The 11,516-nt window shown below is 40.2% G+C and overlaps 1 protein-coding gene across 3 annotated transcripts; it reads left to right on the top strand.

Annotated features, from left to right (window-relative positions):
- The first annotated feature begins 358 nt into the window (after positions 1-358).
- LOC115025308 (NACHT, LRR and PYD domains-containing protein 12-like) lies at positions 359-10,061 on the top strand. Of its 3 annotated transcripts, XM_029457560.1 has the most exons (10): positions 359-385; positions 480-1,015; positions 1,922-1,990; positions 3,238-5,101; positions 5,503-5,676; positions 5,976-6,149; positions 6,706-6,879; positions 7,538-7,885; positions 8,440-8,486; positions 8,704-10,061. In XM_029457560.1, the coding sequence occupies exons 2-10, from the start codon at positions 742-744 to the stop codon at positions 9,249-9,251; spliced, it is 3,672 nt and encodes a 1,223-aa protein (XP_029313420.1). In that variant the 5' UTR covers positions 359-385; positions 480-741; the 3' UTR covers positions 9,252-10,061. The 3 variants fall into 3 exon arrangements, with proteins under 3 accessions (XP_029313420.1, XP_029313334.1, XP_029313508.1); XM_029457474.1 differs by lacking the exon at positions 359-385 and having other exon boundaries at positions 392-1,015; XM_029457648.1 differs by lacking the exons at positions 359-385; positions 8,440-8,486; positions 8,704-10,061 and having other exon boundaries at positions 392-1,015; positions 6,706-6,868; positions 7,538-7,749.
- The last annotated feature ends 1,455 nt before the right edge of the window (positions 10,062-11,516 follow it).

The following is an 11,516-nucleotide window of genomic DNA, read 5'->3' as shown; positions in this document are numbered from 1 at the left end:
CCATTTTCTTATCCTCAACCTCTCTTACTTTTTCGTGTGAGGTACGAAATAATTGGTGAATGCCACAAATGATCTCAAATCTCATATTTACGAGGAGCTGTTGGGTGAAAACCTTTTTGCTATCTGGGAAAGGACGAGAGTCAACTAAACACAAAAACAACATAAGCGGTTGTGTTGATGTAGTAATGTTCAATGCTGGGTGGATATTACAGGAACTTGCAAAGAGGAAACGAAATAAGATAAAGTTTCACTGCTCTGTACAGACATAGCCTGACTGTACTTCCTCATTTCCTTTGAATGTACTTGACTTAAATGCAGCAGCTAGACTGCAGAGAGTATGGACTTTCATCATGTCGACACATTCTAATATTCTCCAAACTTTCAGGTAAGCTAATGGCCTCTTTTTATTTGTTTCACGTGACTGTAAACACGTCTCTGTCTCCACACTGAAGCCATCAAAATGCTTCCTGTTTATTTAGAGTACTTGAAGGGTAACAGGATTGCTGCAGCTGGTCCAGAATAGAAGGAGACATTTTTTTAACAGCGCAAGCATTGTTGCTCGAGGAGTGACTATCTCTTGGTGTGTCGATCCACGGCTTTGGTCAAAACTAAAATGTCTCAACAACTATTGGATGGATTACCATTTCCCCCTTTATAATGAATTGTTATAACTTTGGAGATCACCGCAACTTTCATCAAGTTCCATTATCAGGTCTTAGCAGTCATTAGCAGGGATTCAAAATGATGGCAGAGGACCTTTTGAACGCTCTGGAGGATTTGAGAGACGATGAATTCAAGGACTTCATCTGGCATCTGCAGCAGCCTGACATCCTGGAAAACTGTCAAACCATCAAAGTGTCCAAGCTGGAGAAAGCAGAAAGGCGGGACACAGTGGATCTGATGGTGAACACCTATAAACTTCATGGAGCTCTGAAGGTGACCAAGGAGGTTTTAAAAAAGATCAACAGGAATGATCTGGTGCAGAGTCTGTCAGACGCCAGCTCCGGCTCAGAAGGTCAGTCACACTAGTATTTGTATTTTCAGACAAAAAGGGCCAACACACTACTTTTAAGACAACAATCTACTTTTAAGGTGTGGTCTTTTATACCTTGAGTAAATAACTCTTACATTTTACATTTGTCATTTAGTAGATGCTCTTATCCAAAGTGACTTACAGTAAAATAATTACAGGGACAGTCCCCTTAGAGCAGGGGTGTCAAACATGAGGCCCGGGGGCCAAACCTGGCCCGCCAGAGCGTCCAATCCGGCCCGCGGGATGACTGCAAAGTGTAAAAATTAGTTGTTTTGATCCTACAGTAAAATACTGTTCTAGATATCTGTGACAAAATGTGTTGTGCCTTTGTAGATACACTGTGATCTGTAAGCTGTAATGCACATACATGATAAACTGAGGCACAATATTGTTCAAATTGCAGCTTTTTTTTTAAGAAATGTCAGTTTGTTCATAATGTTTTGTAAAAAGATAGTTCATAAAATTTGAACATTTTCAGAATGTATTTGTACTTTCTTGCACTAAAACGAAGGGAAACATTTAGAGTTGTCGTTATTTATAGGTTATTATGCTGTGATTTTACTGGTCCGGCCCACTTGAGATCAAATTGTACCTGAACTAAAATGAGTTTGACACCCCTGCCTGAGAGCAACTCTGTGGTAAGTGCTTTGCTTAGGGGCACAATGGTGGCATCCTCTAGTATTGAACTCACAACCTTCCGGTGTTCTATTTGTGTCGATGGATGTGAAATAAAGCAGTAGTATTTTGAACGTTGTTGTTGAAGAGTTTATGTATTAGAAACAATAAGCTTAACAATTAGTATTTATCAACATTGTGCAGACATCTACCGTCTTTAATTATAAATAATTAGTTGGATTGATGAAATAACACAGAACCTCTCTCACACAGTGTCAGTGAATGTCGATGATGTTGGAGAGACTTCAGAGATCAGACGGGCTTCCTTCCTTCAGAGCAAACGTAAGGCTGAAGTATTCTCTGATGTGTAGTTAAAGTTCTTAAACAATTAAGTGTAATTTTCTTCAAGAGACGGTTACACTACTTTTGAGAGACATTATGACTTACTACCAGCTGATTAAAAGGGTCAAACCATCAGAAACAACCCAGGTAAAGTGTGGACAGATGAATCTACAGCAGCTCTACAGAACAGTTTTGAGTACAGAGACTGGCAGAGATGCCGCACATTTGGTTAGAACCCTGATGAGAGTGAATATGACTAAAGGTCTGAAAACATCCCTGGCTGTGTACTAAGAACGTGCCAGCTAGTTGATGACATCACTGACATTTTCAACATATCACTGAAAATGATTGCCAAACTTTGCACTCTGGGCTTGAATACTCGCGCCTTGAGATTGCTTTTAGCTTTGAAAGGCGCTTTACAAATTCAATTTATTATTATTATTATTATTATTATTACTACACTCAGCAAATGGATATTGGTCTTCCTCACAAACAGTCCTCCTCCACTCTAGTGGCTGTGTGTTCAGCCCCTTCCTGTTCACGCTTCACACCCACGACTGCAATCACTGACATGAAAAGAACTCTGTTGTGAATGACACCACCGTTCCTGGGTACAAGTATTACAAACAAACTGACATGGTCATAACACATCTCCAACCTGGATAATAAAGCTCAGAAAAACTGTACATTTTTAAGGAGGCAAATTTCCCATGTCAAATTATTGTTAACTTTTACAGAGCAGCAATAGAAAGCATCCTGCTAGAAAACATTAAAAATTGGCATTGGATGTGCACGGCCCAGGAATTGAAGGCTCTGCAGCGGGTGATTAAAACCTGCCAGAACATCATTTGTACCCATCTACTGAGCATCAGTGATATTACTGTGGTTATGTGCCTGTGCACAGCTCAAAGGGTATTAAAAGTCAATACCCATCGCAACAACAGCCTGCTTCCCCTGCTGGCAAGCAATACAAAAGTATCCACTGCCGTACCACCAGACTTCAGAGCAGCTTCTTTCCTCATGTATTCTCCGTACTATGCCTTATTATTTCTTTTGTGTAGCATAAAGGGACTACAATTTACATTTCGGTGTGCAACCCTGTGCTTGAGAATGACAACTAAATTAACCTTGAACCTTGAGAAGAATAGTGACATCTTTGACAAACAAAAAGCATGTGTTTACTGATGTTAGTGAGAATAGAGAACACTTCATTCTATGTTGTTGTTTTTTCTATTTATGTCACACAGATGTGATTGTTCCAGTACCAGAGCCACAACCCATCTCATATTACCAACACTTGCTTCAGTCACACCTCCAGGATAAGTTTATGTGTGCACAAGAGGGTTGGGCACAGAAGAAGGATGAGCAACGTCTTGATGATATCTACACAGAGCTGTACATCACAGCAGGGGGTGACGTACACATCAACACACAGCATGAGGTCAGGCAGATTGAGACAGTGGTGAAGCCAGCAGGAACCGAGAAACCAATTAAACCCAGTGACATGTTCAAACTCCCCTCCGGAAGATATAAACCCATAAGAACAGTGCTGACCAGTGGAATTGCAGGAATTGGGAAAACATTTCTTGTGCACAAGTTTGTGTTGGACTGGGCTGAAGGAAGAGCCAATCAAGATGTGCATCTCATTTTCCCTTTCAGCTTCCGCCAGCTGAATTTATGGAAGGGAGAAACATTGTGTTTGGCAGAGCTCATTCATGAATGCATAAGGGAAACCAGAGACATCAATATAGAAGCTCTTAATCACATTTTTACAACTCTACAGTCATCAGGAAACACCAACTATGACAAGAGCAAATTCAAACTTCTGTTTGTTTTGGATGGACTGGATGAGAGCCGCCTTCATCTGGACTGCTCTACCAGTGAAAATCAGGCAATTAACTTTGATGTGACATCGTCGACCTCAGTGGATGTGCTGCTGACAAAGCTGATCAAGAAGAAACTGCTTCCCTCTGCTCGCCTCTGGATAACCACACGACCTGCAGCAGCCAATCAGATCCATTCTGATTTTGTTGACATGGGGACGGAGGTCAGAGGGTTCACTGACCCACAGAAGGAGGAGTACTTCAGGAAGAGATTCAGAGATGAGGAGAAGGCCAGCAGAATCATCTCCCACATCAAGACATCACGTACCCTCCACATCATGTGCTACATCCCAGTCTTCTGCTGGATCACTGCCACAGTTCTGGAGGATGTGTTGAAAACCAGAGAGGCAGGAGAGCTGCCCAAGACCCTGACTGAGATGTATTCAGAATTCTTGGTCTTTCAGATTCATCAGACAAAAGAGAAGTATGACCAAAACAAGTGTACTCAGTACATTAAGTCATTAGCAAAACTAGCTTTCAGCCAGTTGGAAAAGGGCAACCTGATCTTCTACGAGAAAGATCTCAAAGAGAGTGGCATTAATATCAGCGGAGCTGCGGTGTGCTCAGGAGTGTTCACAGAGATCTTCAAAGAGGAACGTGGGAGGAAGAAGGATGAAGGCAAGATGTTCAGCTTCGTCCATCTCAGTGTTCAGGAGTTTTTAGCGGCTTTCTATGTAGAGAGGGCCGTCATTAACAAAAACAAGAATATGATGTGCGAGCCAGGGCAAAGTTTTGTCAAACATGTGCGGATGGTTTTCAGCAAAAGATCTATGACAGAGGTCCACATATTTGCTATTGACAAGGCCTTGCAGAGTCCAAATGGACACCTGGACCTGTTTCTCCGATTCCTCCTGGGTCTTTCTCTGCAGACCAATCAGACTGTCCTACGAGAACTAATGAAAAATAAAAGAAGCTCAGAGACCAATCAGGAAACAGTCGAGTACATCAAGAAGAAGATCAGTGAGAATCTGTCTCCAGAGAGAAGCATCAATCTGTTTCACTGTCTGAATGAACTGAATGATCGTTCTCTGGTGGAGGAGATCCAACAGTACCTGAGTTCAGAAGGTCTTTCCACAGATAAACTGTGTCCTGCTCAGTGGTCAGCTCTGGTGTTCATCTCACTGTCATCAGAAAACGATCTGGATGTGTTTGACCTGAAGAAATACTCTGCTTCGGAGGAGGCTCTTCTGAGGCTGCTGCCAGTGGTCAAAGCCTCCTACAAAGCTCTGTAAGTACAGATACTGCCAAGTGTGTAGATACTAAATGTATCACATGTGTAGGGTTGTTTTCAATTAATTAAAGTATTTGTCAACTGATACACGCAAGATTTAGTCAACAAATTGATTTGAGTTGATCAATTGAAAAGTCTGTTGAACTGTTTTTTCAGTATGATTGCACTTCCAACAGATGAATGAATGCAAATTTCAGTATAGTTCATTAAAGGCTAAAATATTTTTCTTTACATTATTGTAATCCCAGGGGGACGATTGTAAAAGTTACTGTAAGTTCCTAGTCATGTGTGAATGTTTGACTCATCAACTCAGAGATGGCAACCATAGAAATGTGTTTATCACATTTAGATAACAGACACAGTGTCAGTATTTGTCTTTTACACTAACTCTCCTTCAGGCTGAGAGGCTGTAATCTGTCAGAGAGAAGCTGTGAAGCTCTTTCTTCAGTTCTAAGCTCCAAGTCCTGTAGTGTGAGAGAGCTGGACATGAGTAACAACAAACTGAAGGATTCAGGAGTGAAGATGCTCTCTGCTGCACTGGAGAGCCCAAACTGTGCACTGGAGATTCTCAGGTCAGGTCACATTGTCATGCTTTTGTGTACCGCTGTGCTGTACTTGTGTAAATTGCAGAAATTTCAGGTGAAGATACAAGTGTGCTGAAACCTAAAACAAACATTGAGTTTTGCTGACAACCTATATGGCAGACAAATATTCCTTTGGTTTCTACTGTGTTTAAGTTGACGTCTGCACTATTCATATAATACACAAATGTACTTGATATTCTGTACACACTGAACATTGTTCACTGTTACTGAACATATCTGAGATTTAAGCAAACCATGAAGGAAAATATGTTTTACTTCTATACCAGGTTGAGTCAATCCAGGCTTACAGAGAAATGCTGTCAGGAGCTTTCATCAGCTCTCAGCTCTGAGTCTTCTCGTCTGAGAGAGTTGGACCTGAGTAACAACAAACTGCAGGATTCAGGAGTTAAGTTGCTCTCTGCTGCACTGGAGAGTCCACACTGTACCCTGGACACTCTCAGGTCAGATCATTCGGTCGTGCTTTTGTGTAGCAACATGTTTTCTCATTTTACGGGGGTTTTATTTCAAAATGAAGCAGTGGAAACATTAAAAAAGTCAGCTGGAGATAGAATTCATACCTAACTCACAGTTTAAGTATTAGCAGTAGCTTGCACTAGATAGCTACAGTCCAATTCAATAGGCTTTATTGCATGACATTTGTTGCCAAAGCATTATGACAGAAAATGGAATGAAATTAACAAAGAAATAGAGTGAATAACGATATTAGTTAATACAATAAATAGATAATGAAATAAGTAAATTAAATAAAAACTAATTTACTGCAGCCAACAAAATTCACAATTGTCTGCTTGAGGTTCACAGAGAAAGGATGTCAGGAGATCATTTCTCAGGTTATAGTCTTCTAGTCTGACAGAGCTGGACCTAGAGACAAAATCCTCCATTACCAATTAGTAACTCATCAACAGAATAAGGGAATTCTAAAATTGAGAAGTCTTTTTACATTGTAGGCAATAGAAACAGTTTCAGCGTTTATCTCTATCATTATCTGTCCTTTAGGCTAAGTGGCTGTACTCTGTCAGAGAGAAGCTGTGAATCTCTGTCATCAGTTCTCAGCTCCCAGTCCTCTAATTTGAGAGAGCTGGACCTGAGTAACAACGACCTGCAGGATTCAGGAGTGAAACTGCTCGCTGCTGGATTGGAGAGTCCACACTGTACATTGGTAACTCTCAGGTTAGATCTTACTCTGATGCTTTTGTAGAACACTGTATTGTTTTATGGTTCAGTTTGAATTGCACACCTATTACTGCAACAGAACAGAATTTTCATAATCTTTGAACCTTTAAAATATTGAATATATTTACTTGATAAATACACTAAACCCTGTCCTATCTAGAGCCAGGACAGTGACATTATATATTGGCATTGAAAACAAAACCTGAAATGAAAAGGGAAACATTGGCATTCAAACATTTGTATTGGCACTGAAAAACACTGTTTGTTTTTTTTATAGATTTTTTGCACATATAGAACATGGTTGGGTTAAGGTTAACTTTTAAATTACATCATGTTAGTCTGTCAGAGGTCCACTGCAACAAGCTATGATAGCTGACATTAGCTAAATTAGTTTTTATGTGAAAAACAATGGAAGGGGGTACCCTGGTAGCTCACTTGGTAGAGAGGACTCATGTACTAATGCCTACAGGGGCTCGGGTTTGAATTTGACCAGCAGCCCTTTGCTCTTTGCCCCTTCCCTGAAACCCCTCATTTCCATGCTAAAACAGTGACAGGTTTTGTTTTCAAAGCTTTATCTGTCCTTGCTCCACAGTCCTGTGGTTCTGAGACACTCAACTGAAACATATATTTTTTTTTTAACTTATTTACATTGTAGGTTGGGTCATACCAGACTCACAAAGAAATGCTGTCAGGAGTTTGTATCAGTTTTAAGCTCTCGGTCCTCTAGTCTGAGAGAGGTGGACCTCAGTAACAACGACCTGCAGGATTCAGGAGTGAAGCTGCTCTCTGCTGGATTGGAGAGTCTACACTGTACGCTGGAAACTTTCAGGCTGTCAGGCTGTCTGATCACAGAGGAAGGCTGTACTTCTCTGGCCTCAGCTCTGAGATCCAACCCCTCCCATCTGAGAGAGCTGGACCTGAGCTACAATTATCCAGGAGACGCAGGAGTTAAGCTGCTGTCTGCTGCACTGGAGGATCCACACTGGACACTGGATACTCTCAGGTATGAACAGACAACAATTGTTATGTATCTTATCTACATAGTTAGTTAAGTACATAGGTCACGTAACAAAAGTAAGGTAAAATAAGTCAGCGATGACTTGGTTTGACAGTTTCCATTTGTCCGAGCCATCCATCCAAACCTCCTCCATAAGCATACTTCCTTGCTCTTTTTTACTTCAGTTGATCTGACCATCTACTAATTATGTGCGACTTATCAACGTGTGGGGAATGAGAACGGATTGTCCTAAATGGTCCAGATCAGGATTCAGATGTGATTACAACCACGACTGTCAGGATTACCGTTGTGACTATGAGTTTCATGAGTTATATAATTTGAAAATGATATTATGATCAGTAATATTCTTATTCTTCATATAGCTTTTTTTTTAGGACTTTGTTCAGACTGCAGCAGCAGCATTCTGAATAAGCTGCAGATATCTGAGATAATTTTTGAGGCAGTGTCTGAGGCCTCTCATAGATCTGAGTGAAGGTTCATGAAGATCATTGATCATGGAAGCTTCTGAAGGTTCATTCTGACTTTGTTTCTTCTTCCAGGTTGGAACATGGTGGAGAACAGAGGTTGAAACCAGGTCTGGGGAAGTGTAAGTGTGTGTTCACTTTGATTCTTGAAAACAAGGCAGCACATGTTTAGTACTCAACAGGAACTTGCAATTCTCAGTTTGAAAGAAGATTAAAAAAGATGCGTCATTGTGAAGATTTGATGCAATAAACAATCAGTCTGTTAATAAAGTAATAACTAAACCCATCAGCTGTGTTAAATGATAAACCTCAGCTGTATTGTCTTCTTCTCTCCATCAGATGCCTGTGAACTCACACTGGACACAAACACAGTAAACAGGAACCTCAAACTGTCTAAGAACAACAGGAAGATGACAGCAGTGACAGAGGAGCAACCATATCCTTATCATCCAGACAGATTTGATTACTGGCCTCAGCTGATGTGTAAAAATGGTCTGACTGGTCGCTGTTACTGGGAGGTCGAGTGGAGTGGAAGGGTTGATGTATCAGTGACTCTCATTGGAATTAGAAGGAGCGGAAACAGATCTCACTGCAGGTTTGGAAATAATGATCATTCCTGGAGTCTGGTATGCTCTGATGTTAATGGTTACTCTGTCTGGCACAACAAGAGAAGTGCATACCTCCCTTTCCCATTCTCCTCCTCTAACAGAGTAGCAGTGTATGTGGACTGTCCTGCTGGCAGTCTGTCCTTCTACAGAGTCTCTTCTGACACACTGATCCACCTCTACACCTTCAACACCACATTCACTGAACCTCTTTATGCTGGGTTTGGGTTTGGGCTTGGGTTATTGTCATGTAGTCCCTCAGCCTCTCTGTGTTCACCGTAGGAGGGAGATTCTGACAAACACACATACACTTTTAAGAAGTCATACTAACTCATAGTTACAAGAAAACAACATCTCTCGACGTTCTCCCTAAGAACTTGGTATTTCACCTTGGGGCAATGTCTTAAGTCCCACAAGTGTTGTGCTTCGTGATGCGCATTCTCGTCGGGTTGCGTTGGGTCGTCTTATCACTTTTTGGATAAGCTAGCAAAACCGTAACATAGAAAGTTGTTTATTAACCTAATTTTGCCTTAACTCCAAGGTTACCTGTCCACTGCGGTCAAGCGGATGTGCATTAGGATCCATTCCTAATACAATTAAGGGTCCGCGTCCGCTTTGTGTTCCACGCATATGCATTTCCCGATCCAATCAACGTTCCAGTTGGTGACAGTGTTGTTACGTTGTTCACCAGGAGTTTGGAAAAGTATGAATTGACCTTAAGAGTTGTAACTCATGAACGCGCATTCATGGGCTGAGACCCTCGCGGAGTTGCCGAAGCATTCACTGCTACGTCTTGCAGAACCACGCCCATCCGGGTGAAGTACCACATTTTAAGGGAGTCCCTTTTATCTCTCTAGTTAATGCACTGCATTTATGTGATTTTTAAATACCTTGGAACACCTTTTTAAAAAATCATTACGATTTGTGGGGTTCTTTCACATAAATAAGTACATTATCTATTTTCAATAAAATCAGGTTCCACACATACATAAGAATATGAATATATGAACCAATGTACCAATTATCTTACTTTGTATTTTGTAAATTTGGTATGAGTTATCAGAAAATAAACAAGTTATATATTTGACAAGACAAGTGAGTCTGTTGTTGATCATAAAATGTGGAAATGTCTTTCCTTTTAGTTTTTGTTATAGGTCTGCTTTTGTTTACAGTCCCTGTGATATACATTCAAAACCTTACTTCAGTATGTAGGTATAATCAGAAAAATGTACTTAAAGTATGGAAAGCAAAAGTAGTCATTGTGAACTTCAATGTGCCCTGTCAGTGTTTTACTATTATATATGATGTTTTTGGATTAATTTTACTGCTGCATTAATGTTTATGTTGCATTTTACCGCTATAGATGTTTATGGCAGTGATGTTTTTTTACTCTTTTGCATACTGTTGTGTATTTTAATCCACAGTAATGCAACATATTCTATAAGATCATCATATGTTTGTAGCGTCTCTGTCCTGTGAGAACCACGTGTCTCGTGTTTTTCACGAGCTCAGAGAAACAGCCCTGTTTTCAGCTTTGTGTTGATGTATTTTCCAGCTGATCCAAGAGGCTTTTAAATAGTTTATTCAGTTTAAGAAGTTTAAGGAACAAATGACAAATGTAGTGCAGTATAAAGTACAACATTTGTCTCATTTGAATGTAGTGGAGTAGAAATATAAAATAGCAATAAATGGAAATACTCACACCAATACAAGTACCTCAGAATTAGTACTGAAGTACAGACCTTGAGTAAATGCATGTAGTTACGCTACTTTCCACTACTGAAGCTAAACTTTGGGCAAAATTCCCCAAACGCTTGAAAGGCACGTGACCATTATAGACTCCTACAATGTCGCCGGACTGCAAAAGGTTATGAAATCACCGACACGTTTTAGGCTTTGTTTAAAATAATGTTTAATTGTATGTTTTATGTACTGTGAATAACACATTATAATGATGAACAAGCTTCGTATTTTATAACATATTTCTTTAATAGTTAAACGCTGGTAATAAATGAGTTCAGGCAGCTGGTCAGCCGCCTTCATCCCGGATGTGGACATCATGGTCGCAGCAGGAGAAACAGCTGATCTCTGAAGGTGAGAGTAGCTCATTATATCATCACAGGTTCGTTTGTGACTTTACATTGTTGCCAAAGTTTAATTTCTGCTGTTCAGTTTAGAAAACAGGCAATCAAAAAGTCTGAGTTGGAAGCTAACAGTCTGCTAGCATCATACTGCTAGCTTTGCTAGCTTACACAACTGTTAGCAGGTTAGCTAACTGCTGTAGTTATTTTAAAATGATTGTTTAGTTTGTTATGATGTAGCATTATTTATGGAAGGATGGCTAGTTCATGCTGCCATGATTTGTTTACCTTGCTCACAGGTGTTTATATTGTAATATTAAACTCAGTTAATGTGGTACACCTAGCTAACACTACTGCAGTCTAATAACAGTAAGTATTTATGTCCTTTACTGCAGTAAAAGTACTAATACCACACTGTAAACATACTCTTTCTATTGGAAGTCCTGCATTGAACATTTCCCTTCAG

This window comes from Cottoperca gobio, chromosome 1 (assembly GCF_900634415.1).
Source record: "Cottoperca gobio chromosome 1, fCotGob3.1, whole genome shotgun sequence".
Classification (NCBI taxonomy): Eukaryota; Metazoa; Chordata; class Actinopteri; order Perciformes; family Bovichtidae; genus Cottoperca; species Cottoperca gobio.
Note: the sequence above shows the minus strand (reverse complement) of the source record. Positions and strands in the feature narration are given on the sequence as shown.